This window comes from Hesperophylax consimilis, chromosome 24 (assembly GCF_061612785.1).
Source record: "Hesperophylax consimilis isolate HC1 chromosome 24, BYU_Hcon_1.0, whole genome shotgun sequence".
Classification (NCBI taxonomy): Eukaryota; Metazoa; Arthropoda; class Insecta; order Trichoptera; family Limnephilidae; genus Hesperophylax; species Hesperophylax consimilis.
Genome location: NC_142859.1, coordinates 15,738,452 through 15,757,631, shown reverse-complemented (window position 1 = coordinate 15,757,631; position 19,180 = coordinate 15,738,452). Strand labels below are relative to the sequence as shown.

Sequence of the window (19,180 nt, the reverse complement as noted above, 5' to 3'; positions counted from 1 at the left end):
TGTTTTGTCTTAGTCTTTATCGCACTTTACCGCAACCAACCCCGCACAATTGCGAACGAAGGATTTGCGCACCACCATTTGGTATAAATGTGACTTTTTAGGATTTATACTCGAGTTGTATATTTACAACATTTCTAACTCCGTTTAATGGGTTCGGAAAAAATATATTGTTAAGATTATTTTCGAGTAGATGAAATTTTATCCGCCAACTGCTACATTGAATAATATACTTCTTGATTTTATGCTTAAAAAAATGATTATGTGAATCCCGCACAAGAATCCCAACTACTCCCAAAAGTCTGGCGGCAGCAGACAATGGCATCCCCAATTTGAGTATGTTGTGAGGCTAAAGGTAGTAGGGAGAGAAGGTTGATGGGGAAGAGGAAGGTGGGGATTAAGATCTGATCACCAAACACGGCTAAAGCCATTTCAAGCAACATCTCAATTCTTCGAGAGTATTTATTTACTTACTTACTCGTATTTTGTAAGAAACAAACAGCTTTTACATAATATACAATGATAGATATAAATATACAAGTTAATTGAAGTCAAGCCACAGAAGTTTATGCTAAAGTTCATTGTAAGTGAAGTTTTAATATCTTAAAATCAATCGGTGTTAAAGGAAGAAAAGAGGAAGAGGAAAATAGGAAGAGGATAGGAGATGCTCTCGATACATTCCATACTCTCATATTTATAATCGATCGTACCCATTACTTCATATCGACATTTCTTCAGGTTATTACCAAAAATGTCAATGCTGTAAAATTTTGTATTTGTGCACATATACGAGGAATTAAGGAATTTTTTCGAATGTTTGTTCTAAACGAGGGTAGATAAAATAAATCAGATTGTCGGGTTGATCTAGACGGAATATGAAGATTTATTAAATTGGTAAGTTCTGGTGAGTACAGACCATTATTTAGGGATTTTAAACAATAAGATTTGATCAAAAATTAGACGTCGTGTTTGGAGGGAGTTAAAATTATGAAATATAATGGATTCGGTATAAGTGTAAGTTTAGTTTATAATTTATGTGTTTAAATTTTTTTTTTGAATTCTTTCGATATGGGCTTGGTATAAAGGAGTCCAGATCGGTGTACAGTGTTCCAGGTGCGGGCGAATATATGAGGTGTAAAGGGAATATAGAGTGTTTATGTTGTGGAAAGGTTTTGCTATGCGAATTATAAATCCTATTGATTAATTTAATAACTAAGTATATTTTTTTATCATCTGCATATGCTAGGTAATTAGCATGTATCTTCCACTCTGGAACGTGTCGCAACTAAACTGTATATCATTGTAAAATAACACAAAATTATTCAGTAAAATCTTACTTGCGCACGCCGGGATTTGAACCCGCAGCCTTTATATTGCTTGTCAAGAGCCTCACCCCTCGACCATGGAGGTCGTCAGCAAAAAAATAGTAAAATAATAAGATTTATTTTTGCAAAATGAGAGAGACAACAATATACATAGGTATATAAGTGAGTGCAAATTGTCTAGTGTCTTTTAATTATCACTTATCAACCGAGATGACTAATACATTGAATTAAAGTGTCTTTACTTTTAGTCCGTCATCTCAACATCACAGTAAGAACGCATTTTAACAGGATATTATACAAAATGTAAAAACAATGAAATAATATATCGTGAGGTTAAAAGAACATACCTTTGAATATCTTGCCGATCCCTCGTTCCATCCCCCGATAGCCACGATAGTCTTTAGTTTTGGGTTGATAGTCTTCAACTTGTTGAACTGACCAAAGTTATCTGGAACAAACAACACACCGAACAGATTACACTAACGATCAGAGGAAGCACAAGAGCTTAGCTTAAACATTAGGTTTTATGTTACAGGCTTCGAGAAGTGGTGAGCTTCGGTTACGGACTGAGTGGGTTACATACAGTTTTCTCTATGTATACGATATCGATGAAATTTTAGATGAAATAAAGCAATTTATTTCGGGTAGATTCTTGCAATCATACATTAAGATAACAGCTAAAAAATACAAGTAAAGAAAATTAAGATGATGTTGGCTACTCTCAGACAAAATATGATACAGTTAAAAATGCCGTATGTTGATATTTTCGAATAGGCTCAGTAGTCCCCGGCAAGGAAGAGACCTGGTTTTAATTGAGATTTTTTCTGTCTTTATTGTTTAAAATTTTTCAGGAACGTCTGCGCGGTCTTTTTAACTCAAAATTTATATATCACCACTGTACCCACTTATTACGAAGAAGAGAGGCTCCTCCGATTACCTCTCACCCCAGAAGATAGGTGGAAACTTGAGTGGCAAACGGCCAACGTGGGAAATGCCCACCTTAAACAGGACCCCACCGAGAGACAGCCTGGGTTCTCATCGCCTCGCAAACCTGGTCCGCCATCAATAGGTTAAGGTGCTCCCTTTGCCGCTGTGCCCACATGATGCACAGATGGGGCCTTAAAGAGTCGGCGATGTGTGAATGTGGTGCGGTGCAGACCACCGAACATGTGGTCAACGAATGCCCACTCCATTCATTCCCCGGCGGGATTGATGAGGTCCACATGGCGACGAATGAGGCCCTAGACTGGCTCACAGACCTAGATGTCGCCCTCTGACCCCCCACCATACGAAAGAAGAAGACCCACTTATATTTAAATTCAATAAAAAAATAAAAAAATTTCAAATAAATAAAATAGTTCATATCCATAATAGTATTAGCCACATATTTTTATTTTTGGCCGCAAATCCAAATTTATATTTTTATATGACAAAGGCCGCGCAGGCGATTCTATTGTTTAACTGATAACATTTATTATTTGTTTTGACAAGATTTCAGATGTTAGATTTCCACTTGTGTGATGTCTTATCTGTAGGAAAATTATAGTTTTCTTCAAACTATGATATCGAATCAATAATATAATAGCTTATCTTTACTAAATCTCAACAGAATCCTAAGTAAAGTTGCACGAAGTGGATCGAGAAATTTCCCATAGGAAATTTTGTAACACGTCACAATATTCTTGAAATTCTATTTTAAATCAATAGTTTTCCAATGACTTGCCATATTATACTTAAAAATAATGGCATATTATTATTATAAATAATATAATACGCCATACTTATAGTGATAAGATTGTTGACTAATCTATAAATCTAGATCTATGGATTAACTTGACACTATTACCAGTGGCGTGCCTTGCTTTATGAAGTTTATCAAGTTCAATGAATAATAAAATTTTGCGATTAATATTTGATAATGGCTATTTTATTATCATCATCCATTGTTGCCAACTGAACAAGGAATTAGGGAAAAATATAAATTATTAATCGGAAATTTATAGTTTTAATATTTTTTTCTATTTTACTTTTATGATTCGGGTTTTATGGTAGACCTTTTAGCCTTTATGGATTGCACACTAATTAATAAAATGTGAAAAAAAATCGCAGCAGTAAGCTCTTTGTTCTAGTTGCAAAAAATGAAAAAAAAATAAAATTTAGTGATTTACTTATTTGGCATATTTCATAAGATTTTTTTCCACATTATATTGGTTACATACTTATCAGAAATGGCTTCGTCGCATTGACGGCCTGTCTCAAATGTCGCAAATCGTTATGAAATTCTAAAATATTCATCAAACTAATTTGTCCCGGTATCTGCCTACACAATAAATATACTAGAAAACTCGTCATGCGTAAGAAATTTGAACGTTCAAAGCCAGGGGCGGTCCTGTGCTGGCGCAATTGAAGCAGTCTTCTCTGGGCGCCAAAGAGCCAAGGCGCAGAAAATACTTAACACTGTGTTCTTTATGCCTTTACTATGGCTGTGCGCCGTTTAGCTCAGGGTCGGCTCTGTTCAAAGCATTTAAACATATACTTTTTGACAATGAAATAAAATTTTACCTTAAACCTAAGCTAACATAACACCTAACACAGTGTTGCCTATGCTTTTACTATCGCTATGCGCCGTTTGGCTTAGTACTGGTTCTATTCAAAGCATTTTAACCTATGTTTTTTGTCAAAGAAATAAATTTTACCATGAGAATAATTTAACGCCATAGGTAATTTGATGATTATTTTGTGTTACCTATTAGTTCGATTGATGTGAAAACTATAGTATTCGCGATATAAATTCAATTGTACATTTAAAAAAAAAATCCTGTATATTTTTGCGCTTCATCAAATATTAAACAAATTAAAGCCGTTCCTATCATGTGAGTGAACGAAATAACACTGTATTATTCGTAGAAGGGGAGATTATAGAAAAAAGAAAACTTCCACCTTCTTGTTGGGGGGGGGGGGGGGTTGTAAACGAGAAACGAGATTACTAAGAAAGTGTGAGTTTTGGATGACAACATTTAAAAGCAGGTGGCAACTTGTAATTTATTTTATTTGTAACTTTTCTTTGAAATGCGAAACCTAACGAGGAAATGCAGTGTGTAAAGGAACACTAACTTAAGGGAAAACTTCATATCTTAGACACATTAATAGTGAATGAAAAATACTGCCTCCCTCAACTTATGAGAATTTATCATGAGCATGAAATTCACAGTTATACCAACTGCTGCAATTTAATGCGAAATTCGCGTAAGAGAACTTCCATAAAAGATTTAACAGATGTATGGCTTTTACCATGTTTTTTTTTGATATACCTTCATAGTTAAAAAAAACATGTTTAACGCGTTATGACAAAACATATATAACAAAACATTTGAACACTTCAGTACAGGTTACATAATGTCTAATCTTATTATTATATTTGTTAATAAATAAGTAAAAAGCTTAATTAATATACCATAGAACTATAATTAATTAATTACAACATATATAAGTACCAACCTGCAATACCTACTTAAAACGTGTAGGAAAAATATTATAAAAATAATTTATCGTAAATGATCGTTCCGTAAATAAAACGAAAACATATATATTTTTTTTGTTTGGTTTACAAAAAAGTATTTATTTTTTAATCTTTTATTCAAAGAAAAATTAAATAGTTGTTGTTTTTGAAAGTCTTTAAAGGCAAATGATTTTTGTGGCCAGAAATATCACTTCCAAGCTTAAGTTAATAAAGCATTTCAGATAATAATATACTTGGGTACGGTTTTTCAAATGCCACACAGGCCGTAAGCAAGACAAATTACTGTTTCTCAATGAGATTTCTCAACGACATTACTGTCAGAAGTGTATATTCACTCAATTCACTTAATCCTGACTGCGTGATGGTCGTCTTGATAATATATGGACGAAATAATGCAAACGTTGTCAGTTTAAATGATGCCCACAAAGAAAGACTAATGAAAAACTAATCTGATTGACTAATATTTCATAGGCCACACAGGCCGTATGCAAGACAAATGACTGTTTCTCAATGTGGTTTCTCAACAACATCACTGTCGGAAGTAATAAGGCCGGTTGTAGTGCACGACCGACGGTCGGTACGTACGTCGGTCGCGCTTGTCATTTGTATGAAATTTCATAAATCGTTCATTGCAGGACCGACCGTACGCATGCGTATATCGCTACGCAGTGCGTACGAGAATCGTCAGTCGAGCGCGTGCGCATGCGGACCGTCGGTCGACCGTGTTGATTCTTCACTTCGCTTTTACCAATAATAAAATCATTTTCTATTACTCAAAAATTGATTTTTCGTTCCGAAGTACTTAAAATAGCAATGTTGATTCATAATGGTGATACAGCTCCTAGTCGTCCCATTCATCGCAAATTTATCAAGAAACAAATTTATCTGACCTCGTTATATTTAAAGAAAACTGATCAGTTTGATACAATACATAATTCAATAGGTCAGGTCAAGTCCTAAATATTTAATACTTAATCCTGACTGCGTGATAATATAAAGACAAAATAATGCAAACGTTGTCTGTTTAAATGATGGCCACAAAGAAAGGGCTTGTTAATAGTCACAGAAAGCTGAATGTCTATTTATGCTGAATATTCTTAGCATTCCATTACTCACATCCCGAACAATAAGAACCTATCCATGAAATTCTTATCCACTACACTATAAGTTCAACCGCTTTACAAACGCCTACCTGATTCCTTCGCTTATTATTCGAGAGTTGACTTGTAAAGTCTAAAAGTCCGAATTTGTTCGGGCAATTTTAATGAGGAAATTATAAATATCTTTGAGTTACGTTTTCTTAATTCAATGCCGTAACAACAATAAAAAAACGTGAAAAATTAAGACAATGAGTGCACGTCGTGACGTCGTGTAATATTTTGAATCGAGCCGTCATCAATAAAACTCCTTGCGTAGATGGCGATAAGGCTTAAATTCCCGCTTAACACCATCCAGCTGTTTTGATTTTATGCAAGAAAAGAACACGTCCAAAAAGCGCCTTTTATTTTATTTTGTGGATGTTCAGGCATAAATATTCAAATGTTTTCCGATCATTTTATAAATTACATAATTTGCCACATTATACAATAAAACCATAACCGAAAATGGGTTCGTAAGTAGGAAATGTTGAACTTTAAATTCAGTTTTCATAGGCCTTATAAATTATTTTTTTCTGGGCTTATAAAAAGACTTATGTAAAAAATACTCGATTTTTTCGAAGGCCAAGATGTATTATACTCGCCTGAAACATTTCTAGACGACCAAATTTTCAAACCAAAAACACATGATTTTGAATAACTACGTAGAGCATAGCCTTTGTATGCACACGGAGAAAAGTAACTGGTATGAAATATTGTTAATTTATTAAATATATGGTTAAATTATACGTTTCACTGTTAAAACGGTACAAGATGTCTATAACGAATGAATTGACGAAATTCATAACGAAATTACAGCACAACACGAATATGTTATGAGGAAGTCAGAACACGTGTTCTTAAAAATAATAATAAAATGGCATCTCATCCGCATATTTATTCGGGCAAGGCCACCTGCGTCGAACACGTGCTCAGATATATTCTGATTGACTAATATTTTACTACGAAATTATCATGTAATCACATTTTTAACAGTAAAGTGATAAAAAAGCCAAAAAAGTATGTTTCTTATTTTCAATTATCCACTCGAGTGGTCGCGTCAATAACTGGAATATTTGTTGAGTGATTTTATTTATTTATTTTTTTATTTATTTATGTCTATTCTTGAATACACATTTTACAAATGATTACAGTGGTTTATATTCTAGTACAGAGAAAGAAGTACAGAAAACAGGTATGAAAAATAAAGAACATAGGTTTATATAGGTAAAACTATGTGTGGGTGATATTGTTTGTAACGTGAATACCTCACTAGGAGAACCTGTGCTGATGTGATTGGCGTTCGAGATTTCTCGCCGTCATTAAAAAAATACATACATCTGAATCTAATTTACCTATATTTTTAGGAAACAAAAACTGGCATATTATGGCGTGCGATCACCCAAGCCTTTTTGTAAACTCGGCACAATATGCCGAAATATGCAGAAAATCACTGAAATGATTTTGTTTGTTTTTAGGTACTCAGTTACTTTAGGTACCTATTTAAATTTAAATCATATTTTTAAAATAACAACCCCTTTAAAAAAAAAATCGAATAAGTATTTACATATTTTGTTCAAAGAAACGTCACTATCTCAACGGCAATTCTTTATTCAGGCAGATTTTTACGAGTGCAATAATTTCGAGGAGTTCAATTAAAAGTCAGCCACCAAGTCAATGTTAGTCACGAAGTAAGGCTTGCTTGATTAATACATGGATGATTGGATGCTGCAGATTTTCAAAACCGGAGAAGGAACGTAAAAATCAATTTAGGGACAGATTGATGTCATGCCAAACTGTCTAGTAAAAACAGGTTAAAATACATGTTTTTTAAATATGTTTGATTCATCAATATTTTTCTCTTATTCCGCTTCACTCTTAATACGCAATTTTTCACTTTCAAATAAATGGATTTAGCTTTATTAATTCAAAACATGATTTATTATGTCGGAGGAGACGGAAAAATACGCACTTTTAATTTTAATTTCGTTTATTAAGTCACTTACGCGATATGTAAATTAGTATGCGGCGCCGTTATAGTCGCAGCCGACGGCGACTATGTTCATATCAAGAGTTGGATTATATTCATAATATCGTATTAGAATTAAATCACAAACCACTCTATACAAACCTAGCGTAGCCCACAAACCACTTGAAAACTGGGATATAACTCTAAAAGGGACGCGAGCAGGCGTTATTAAAGGTTCCCCAACATTTATAGTAACTTTTAGTAAAAATATAACTAAATTCAAGTATTAATTCAAAGTAAACATTCCATATTTACCGTGAAGCGGAATTCATAACCTTTACCAATTTTTTTTTAATTTTCTAACTTAGCTCACTTTACACTGCAACCCAAAAGTTTTGTGTTGAATATTTCTACAACACAGGCGTTTGAGAGATCTCATTTAAAATACAGCATTCCCTCTCTTTTCATTATTCTATTGCCAATTTTACGCTTCACTTCCATACATCCAGTTTGAGAACGAACTCTTTTGTGTAACGACAGGTTGTAGACGGGTTCTTTGTAATATTGATAATACTACACTGAGTGCACCGTTAATTTTCTTGTCAGTATTCGCCACCGTTCTATACCTTATAAGCTTTCTTACACATTGCGAAATTACTTACGTAGGGCACCATCTGAATAAATTACTAATTATACAGGGTGTTAAGGGACGTCTTGACTTACTTTAACGAGTGATTTCTGACATTATTTGGAATAAATAATGTAGTTAAAATTTTTTAATCCAGTAAATTTTTTATATTTCTTTTTCAACTGATATCTGGCATGCCATGCAACACACCTCTCCCGGGAACCCAGGCACCCCTGCTTGATTACCAAATGTAGCGAACCACTTGGGGTGAACTATGGCAGATGTGTTGGTTATCCAATGAATGGATCCCGCCTCCCAAATTGAACTGAGAGTAAGTTGTGCAAAACAAAATGACTGTTTTGTTTTGTTGATGACACGCAAGTGTTTGCTTTCCAAGAAAAATAGTAATAACATATTATTGATACGTTATTCCAAAGTCTCTAATAAAGTGATGTTTCATCAACAGAATTCAGCCTACAATTCAATATAGACGTTATTTGCGATAGCCGAATTACTAATAATTGGATAAATACGAGTATCATCATCAATTATTCAGAAAACGTTCGTCTGTCCCTGGGAACTTCTGTTACGACAGTTAGAAATGGGACTAGTGACATCTAGTTATAAGTTGTTTCTTCGTATTTCTTGTCAGAAATCTGCCCATTTGATCTGTGATTGAGACAATCATGAAAATAATTGATTGCGGTTAATAAAACGGTACCAATGTCAATTTATCTATTTGGCTAATGCTGACATAGTTTTGACAGTATTAATAAGGTTTTTTTAAAATCTTTGTTTGTATTTGTGGCTTCTAGGTGTACCTCGTTCCCTGGTGTTACCAGATCTGAATAGCCAGGTACTTCCCCATCATCCTCTTCCCCATCTCCTTCCTCTCCCCACTACCTTCAGCATCACAACATACCCCAATTGGGGATGTCGTAGTCTACCTCAAAATCATGAATAATTTAAAATAAGGAGAAGATGGTTTGAAGGGAGATATGCAAATATAAGAATTAGAGGGATCGCGCTAATATTACATAAGAAGATAATAATTAAGCGAAATTGTGAAAATATTTCTTGACCCAAAATTTCCACTCTACTCTAAGTGCATTTAAGGATACTTTGTGATTTTTTCATACTTATAACGTGTTAAATAACGAAAAAATGTGTTTTCAATAATTTCCGGAGCACACTTTTTTTCTATCGAGGGAATTTAATGTAATTGCTGTCTCCTACTCTGTTTTTGGAACTTAAAAACTGTTCAAGAAAAGTATTTTATAGCAAGGGATATATTCAAAATGCCGGGGCTTAAATCTTACATTAAATTTTTTACAATTTTATATTTAATTAACACAAATTAAAACACCGAAATTCAAACCTTAAAAAGATTAATAGATTTTTTCGGATTTTGTAATTCAAGTCATTGTAATTTTAGTAAATGTAATTACATAGTATTTCTTGCAGTCTAATTAATATTGGTACGTGAAATTTGAACACCCCATTTTCCTCCTCGCCCACTCTCTCAATTAAATTAAGCACAAGTCATACAATTAAATTATGTATGACTTGTGTGTAATTTGCGCCACTCCATATATATTATGTTTCTTTGTGTTTTTATATTTTATTTTCAACAAAAATTAGTAATTAATTATTGTAATCAGGCGAGTTCGTGTGTAATGTGTTAATTTTGTGGTAGTAGTTTCGGCGTACAAAGCAATACTCATCACTTAGGTACGTACACATTTATCATATTATCATTACTCTTATGTAGAAATTCTAATATTATTGATTTTATTAAAATCCTTATTGTGAGAGGTTTTATTTTTTTTTACATCTATTCTACAAAAATAATTCCCCAAAGGGCCTATGTCATCCTTGGGGATTCTGTCTGGAGGGGAAGAAGGAGTGAACATATCACTTTTCAAGACCTATATTGTAGGAGGGAGGAAACACAAAGGCCGGTAAATATTTCCACAGCCGAGCTGTTAAACTCAATAACGAGAATACAGATCTCGCGTGAAAAATGTTGGGAGTGCGTTTGGCGTTTTTCCTGACTATGTACCGGTGGGAAAGGGATCAATGACGCTAGTTCTTCTGAGCGTCTTCCAATTAAATACTGGTAATCGGAAATCTATAGGTCACCTCAAGTGGTTCGTTACGTTCAGTGATTTAGCAGGGGTGCCCGGGTTTAACGAGTTAGGTGCGTTTAGGGAGTGTCTGCTCCCCAGCTGCGTGGTGTGCCAGATCAAGGGAGGTTTGTTTGGGGAGACCTTTTAACATGTCCTTGCGCCACAGTGAGAGGGATATATTCATTCGTCCATCTGTCTTGTATACACTGATCCATAGATTCATACTCACCCTTGATACCTTTTTCCTTCCCAAAACTTCCTCCCCTTCCTTTCCCTAAAAAATCCCTAAATACAACATCCCCAAAGATGACACAGACCCCGAGTGAATTTTTTTTCACACACTGGAGGAGTTAATGTAAAAAAATATATATTTTTTTATGTGTTTTTAGTTTTGTTTACATACTAAAGTGAAATGTTTATATAACTTGTGGTCAAAATCAATATTGAAAAATACTTGCCTTGAGATAACGACATTGGTATGACCGATTTAATGAAATATTAATTATATAGAGTTTTTTAACGATTTTATGCAATATTAGGGTTGCCATAATATCCATAACTCCAAAAAGTTGGGACGGAGAGGTTTTGGCAAAGCATAATAGGTACTAGAAATATATTTTTTTTGTATTTACTAACTGAGTAAAACCTCAAATTGTAATAAAAAAACATACAGATAATTAGCCCTTCAACGGTAATGTCAGTATGAAAATATTTTATTCACGATATTAGTCCGTTATTTCTCGGTACAAGGAATGTTACATATACCAAGGATACGTACTAACTGACATACCGGGCCAATAAATTCCACACTAGAGTACCTACCCTTCTTCCGATGGACCCCACATCAGATATATATATATTGTTTTTATATTAGTTCCATATTGGAGGCCTGAGAAAAACAATTCTTCTCACTCAGCACAATATGACGAACAACATGTCTCTTGACATCTTCAACATAAATCTTGAAGGTTTTAAGATACACACAAATAATATCTCATATATTCTATATAATCCTTTTTATGTATTATTAGAATTAAAGTCTTACAATTTATAAGCGTGTAAAAAGAAGAAAAAATTGGTTTGGAAGGTAGATATGTAATACGAATCTTAAAAAAATGAGTATGACTTATTAAAAATAAAGCGAGAATCTCTCGACAACTGTTTTATATAATAGTATATAAATAATCAACATCGTCAACAAGGGAATTTCATTATAATTTATATTTTCAACTCGAAAAATGCATAAAGATTATCTTCAAAAATTACATTGCTTGCATACAGCATGTTTCAAAATGTGAAAAATCTAAATGTTAATTAATTTTGTAAATATTTAAAAGGGCACTGTAAAACATATCGAAAAACCGTAAGTAAGATACTTGCTCTCCCTGTTTTGCTAAAAAAAATAAGTAGGCATAAGCAAGAAAGAATTATGTTTCTTAGGACCGGCCCTGCGCGGGCGCAATTGGAACTGAATACTGAAGGTGTTAAGGCGCTGATCACACCTAACAGTCTTAACACATCGCCCTTGTATGAAAATACAAATCATCGGAATATTTTTTGATTACATTGATCACATATTGATTTGATTTTGACAAGGAGCGTCAAAATTTTACTCGCATCAGGCGCCGCGTTGGCTCAGATGTTTCTTTAATAACGCTTTTTATGTTGTTCGCATCGTCTCTAATTGTGCCGCCAATAGTGCGGATCTGATAACATAGAATAATAATACAAAGATGAAATACGAAAACATCTCGCCTTTTATTATATTTTCCAGCTAAATAAGCGTTGTTCATAATAAAAACAGGTTACATGAGACCCTCTTGTGAGTAAATACGCTACCGTGACTTTTGAAAATCGGAATTATGGCATTTGACACCGAAACTGTGAAGCGCTTTTTAACAAATAAAAATATTTGAACGTGACGGAACGATAATCTACAACAATATTATGGCACATTATCACTATACCAAGCGAATAAAAAATATTTTAATTATTGAAGAAAATATTAGGTATTCAGAAATCAGAGTTTCCGGAAGCTAAATGGCCGAAAATACTATTAAGCAAGAAACACGCATTAAAAAATAATATACGTATTTACCAAGATCAGTCATTTATGCAGCGGAAACAATTGAGTGACCTAAGAAAAGAATTGGAAAATAGAAAATCTTCTGGTGAAACGGATATCACGATAAAATACATAAATAATAATCCACAAATGAAAAAATATCTTTGTTTTAAACCACTTTATTACATTTATAGACGTCGACCGGTTTCGGTTGAACTCAACCTTCATCACGTCCACTAATGTTTATATTTGTACTGTCCTGATGAAGGTTGAGTTCAACCGAAACCGGTCGACGTCTATAAATGTAATAAAGTGGTTTAAAACAAAGATATTTTTTCATTTGTGTAATAATGTCAAGCCACAAAGTGTTTGCTTCCTTCGATAAAATAATAATCCGTCGATAGTCAAATCGAACCCAAAAAACTAAATTCTAAAATAAAAATATTTTATCAAAACGTACGTGGACTAAGAACAAAATTACAGGACCTGAAATCAACCTTACCTACTCTGGATTACGATTCTTACGCTTTCACTGAGACATGGCTGAACAAAAACATTGATACTACGGAATTGGGTTTCTTTGAACACACAGTGTACAGACAAGATAGAAGCAATAGCAATAAAACTAGAGGAGGTGGTGTGTTAATATCCGTAAATAAGAAATTCAACTCAAGAAAACTCAAATGCATCTACACTCATCTGGAACAACTATTCATCATGGTGTCTACCAATAAGGAAAAAATTATTGTTGGCTGCTTATATATACCCCCTTCTTCTGATGCTCAATTATACAAAAACCACTACCTCGAAGCTGAAACAATACGAAGAAAATTTCCAGATGCCACTTGTGATGAAAGGCTTTAAATCACAGTGAAAGAAAAACAGATAAACCATAGCTGCAAGAAAATATGCAAATTATTTATGAAAAACGGACATACTAACGACATCTGGCGGAGAAAGAATTGATCCAGCTTGCTTGCAGTAGACTCCTGTAATAGTTGAAATTATATCGAGGTTCTAAGACGAAAGCAGAGAGGTCGTAAAATCGTCTAGGACTAGACAGGGCTTCCCCTTTTCTAGGCCTAAAAATAAACAATGAAGGTTGTCAACCAATAGATCTAAACAAAGAGCTATAAAAATTTTGAGTAACCAATCAGTGAACGAAGGGAGGTGTGTCTACGAAAGACAAAGGATTGAACCTTGGACCCGACATTAAAAAAGATAATTAATTGCATTTCCGTTCCCACAAAAATTAGAGGTGAACGCACTATGGCATAAACACTGACGTTCAAGGCGACAAACTCTAGGAAATGTTTACAATAACCGAGACATTTAGGTGATGGCGAACCGTTGAAATCGAGTGCTTTGAAGATTTTACAAATTGAAAAACACACGTACGAAAATGCAATGGAAAATTTATAAACGTGATAGTATAAAAAAGGGACGGGAAAAGCGAAGGAAAGTTACTGGCGGAATTTCAACTGTAGTGCAATTATTTATGATAGAAGGAGGGTGTCATGTTCGATAAAAATCGTACTAAAGAGAGGAGTGAGTGTTGGAGACAATGGAAATTAATCGTTATCAATTTAAGATGAAACGGACATATTGGTAAATCAATTTTGAATGAAAATCTCGCAAAAAAAATAGACATTTTAGAAAATTGCGGCGACCGAATGGAAGGATAATACAGAGATTTTAGCTGCTACGAAGGTTCTAGGGACGTGAAAATCGAGTATCAGAAGAAGACAGTAACACTAAATATATAGCGATAGATTAGATTCAGGAAAAGTAGACATTATACAAAATTATTAGGTTAGATATATATTAGAGTTACCCAATATTACGGAGGGATCGAACCAAGATAAAAGGTTGGCGGTCTCATGTATATTTTGAAGAATAAACAATCGAAATCCGAACATGATTTTTATTTACGTTAAGGTAATAAACGATTGGAAAAGCGATTAACTTTAACGTTGGTCTTATGAAGTATTTAGATTAGTCAAAAGAGATAAAAATTAATAGGTTTGAAATTAAACTAAATTTACGAGTCTGGTACCAAAATTTTAAACGTAAACAGGTGTCCAGACATATAATTTATGTGAAATCTTGTAAGTGAGGGATGGAGGATGGGGCGGAGATTGGATCAGGCAATAAAAGTGACAGATATCCCAGAGTCAAATTAGGTATATCTCCCATAGAAGTGTGGAAAACTATATATTAATTAATAATAAATGAAGTATGAAATTTCCCAGGAGACCACACACATCGGGAAAAGTGAAGAAAAGATAACAGGAAGGGTAAAGAACGGAGATAGGAAATGATCCATGTGGAGAAAAGCGATACAATTCGAATTTATCCGTGAAATTAATAAATACGACTTGGAAAATGAGTAATTAAAGAGTTATGAGAAATGACATAAGAATAAAGAAGAAAATTGTGCAAGAAAACGTCGCGGATAAAAGAAAATCCAAAAGATAAGGAAAAATTCAAATCTGCGGCATTAAGAGAGAAAGTACTGGTGAAAATGGAAAAGCTCATATAGGTGACAATAAAATTGAGTAGAATTTAGATAAATCGAAATTCTAAACTGCATAGTAGGGATTTCAACATGGATTTAGGTATTTTTCACACGAGATGCGTAAAATTGAGATGTATATATATATTATTGAGGACGGACCTATCGCAAATTGAGAAAAAAAAAGGAACACAAAATCATGAGAATTTAACTACATTTTGTATGAACACAGGACAAAGGAAGCTTGGGCGATTAACACAGACTTACCCGATTCGGACCCTATCGACTTAGATTTGTGAGATAAAAACTAACTACCGCCCAGAGCCGGAAAGCAGAACATCTTATGGGAGCACATTCGATATTGATGGAAGGGGTGTTTGGATTTACGAGTTGATAGGAGATAGAATTAAGCATCAAGAGACATTCAGATACGTCTTTTGGAACCTGAGAGGGGTATAAAAGATGGAACTCATCAGTCAGGAGGGCAGTCGCGCCGAGGGTTTGAAAAGTTGTTACATGGCAGTACTACGTCTATTGGTAAAATTCTAGTGAAATAATCTAAGTGTTAAATTCTGAACAAGTACCTGGACTTAGAAAGTTTTGTAAAAAGTCTTAAATTCAGTTTCTAAATTCTGAAAACCCCACCAGTGAAGTTTTGTTAAATCAGTTTAATTTGGTTAAACAGTGAAAATAAATATAATTTAAACTCAGTGCTTAAAAGTGTTAAGTGAAGTGCAAAAAGTGAATTGTGAATTAATTAAAAATTTAAAAATAATTATTTCATTCAAAGTGAAAACATTCAAATTAAATTTAAGAGTTTGTTATCGTTAATCTAAAGTGAACGTGATCGCGTATTGATATTTAAAAATAGATTATAATTTAACGTCAATTTGGTTAAAAAATAATAATAATAGTAATAAATACTTCATCTTAGGTTAAAAGAAACACAAAAACAAAAAAAAAGGATTCGATAATAATAAACGTTTAAACCTTTGTTCTAAAATTAATAGTAAGAGGAAAAAAATTTAATTTATTAAGAAGTTAATTAAAAGTTTGCACAATTCGGAATAAATTTTCTTATCAATTTATATAAAAAGAAATTTAGAATTAATAAATTGTTCAATTAAAATCCATCGTGCGTATAGCGACAGTGTTAAAAGTGTTTGTCGTTCTAACCGGAATTTTAATCATCAGTCTATCATTTCGAAAAAGAATTTGAAACAGCTATCATTCAAAAGCCTAAACTAGAAAGGTGTTATTAAATCAACGGGTTTTCTGGATTAGGATTTCGTTCGGAAGAAAAATTAAATATCAGCTAATTTATACGATTCAAGCGAGAATAAAATATTAAATAGGAATAAATAGTCGAAAGGATTTATTTTGAAATTAGTTGAAAAATACAATTAATTAGGTAGGATTTCTTCATCAAGGTTGTTGTGTACTACCCGACCGGAAATACCTTGACGTGGGTGAGTTTTCCTTTTATTAATAATTTTCAGGTCCCAGGAGACACAGAAGGGCTGTGAAGTGGAAGTATATCAATTGAATATTAAATTAAAACAACAAAACAAAGAATTACACATTAATATATGTATATTGTATATTTGTATATATATTTATAAATATAAAATAAAATATTGTATATAAAGAATATATATATGGGTAATGTAATTATATATATGTATTTTATTTATTAATCGAAACATCGAAATGGTAGCGGTTTTTAATACCTACCCGAGAACATATCTATATTATTGAAAAAGAAAATATGTATTTATTAATATTCCAGACTATGTAGAATCATATATTTTATATTTATTTATTAATATATGTAATCTTATTTAACATATTTTGATAATCGAGATATGTGTACTTATATATGTATATTTATTCTTCATTTAACCTAGTAAATTTACTAAATTCGGAAAATGAAATAAATAGTTTAACTTCAATAAAGGAATTAAAAATATTTAAATTAACTATGCACAATAAACGGTATCATAACTGAATCAGTAAAGAGGCACAAATGACTTCTAAGGAATTTTAAAATAAACAAATCTCACATTTAGGTTAGTGTGTCAGGAGATGTTTATATTATTTGTTTACAAAACAAAGGATCACTGGAGAATTGGGTCAACCGCATAGTTTGAAAACGACCTTGGCCATAATTAGTTAGTCACAAAGGATTTTATTAATTACCCGAAACAGCTGGAAGATGCGTGTTCTCAAATACTTATCAATCACAAACGACAATTGAAAAATCACGGGTTAGCCAGATTTACATCAAAAAATTACATAAAACATTTAAATACCATTAATTAGTTAGTCACAAAGGATTTTATTAATTACCCGAAACAGCTGGAAGATGCGTGTTCTCAAATACTTATCAATCACAAACGACAATTGAAAAATCACGGGTTAGCCAGATTTATATCAAAAAATTACATGAAACATTTGAAGACCATTGATTAGATAATCGCACAGTTTTTATTAGTTACCTGAAACAGCTGGAAGCTGCGTGCTTACAAATACTTATCATTCACAATCGACAATTGAAAAATCACGGGTTAGCCAGATTTATATCGAATAATTATACGAAACATTTGAATTTTATTGATTGGGTGCTCATACAAAACCCCATCAGTTGCCTGAGATATTTGAGGGTCGAGTACTCTCTAATGTGGCAATCAACTACTTGAAACAATTGGAAAATCACGGGATAGGATGAACAAAAATTAATGTTGAACCCTGGAGGTAAAATTTAAAACAAATACAGTTCATCAATAGGAGGCAGTGGTCGCTCCTATAACAAGACCATTAACCAAATCCAATAGAGATGGCGATTCTCTTAAATAAAAACGTCAAAACCAAACAAACAAAAGCTTGGAGTTCGATAGCTCTCCAAAACAAACTATCAAATATGACCTTATTCTACTAGTATTTATTAGTATCACCTTATTAGTACGTATATATTCGGTTACCAGACCTAGAGCTTCGCAGAGTTCTTGGCGCGAGATCCGAGCTCGGGATGCGAGGTAGATAGCCTCGTATTGCGAGTTATAAACCTTTCCCAAACTGTATGTATACATATATTTATTCGTATGTACTGTTTACTGGAGAATGCGGACCTGCATACAGCTTGCATTTAGGTCGGTAGACCACTCTCGCATTCTCTCTTAAACGTGGAATGAGGATTCACGACCCGTAAGTCCACACCAACCGTGAGTATATGATTGTATATAGGACGAAACCGGTTCGCCCTAAGTAAATTGTAGTCCAAGGAGGGGTCGGAATTTGGGGGTATCGAGACCCGAGGGGAAACTTGAAGGCTGCACATGATGACGTGGAAGGCTTTTTGGGACGAGATAACTTAGGTATCAATCAAAGAGCCGTGTCAAAGGATTGTGCAAATTTCTTGTTGACTCACGATCATCTCGTTTACTTGCAGGAGGATTTGGAGCCAAATTATGCCAGCAAATGGGCTATTCCGAGTTCGTCAAATATGCAATTAACTAATTACATTAACCTACTAAATCAATCTTTACATGTACCTTATAGCAGCAGAATCATAAAGGAGTGGCGCCCCACAGACACAAGAGTTTACCAAAATCAAATTTACTAACAATTAACCATTTGAGTTATATCAAATTACCTGTCCAAATAAACATGTATAATATCTTTTAGCAGCGTTTAACTACGATTTTGTTAGGGTGCAGGGAATCAGAATAATTACAATAGGAAAGTTAGCTCATTCAGGGAATTCATTTAAGTCTAGGTTTGCAATGGAAAGACCAATTAAATTGTGAAACTCAACACCTCGATCAGAACCAAGGGGGTTACCACAAAAATGAATGTAATTAAAATCCTATATCATAAATCAAAAAAATTACACAACG

The 19,180-nt window shown here is 33.4% G+C and overlaps 1 protein-coding gene across 1 annotated transcript in view; it reads right to left on the bottom strand.

Moving 5' to 3' along the window:
• LOC149411982 (chitinase-3-like protein 1) overlaps window positions 1–19,180 on the bottom strand; it is a 92,033-nt gene that overhangs the window by 49,497 nt on the left and 23,356 nt on the right. Inside the window, exon 3 of the mRNA XM_089646488.1 lies at window positions 1,670–1,770. Coding sequence (XP_089502614.1) covers window positions 1,670–1,770 — 101 coding nt within the window. The remainder of the gene's footprint in view (window positions 1–1,669; window positions 1,771–19,180) is intronic.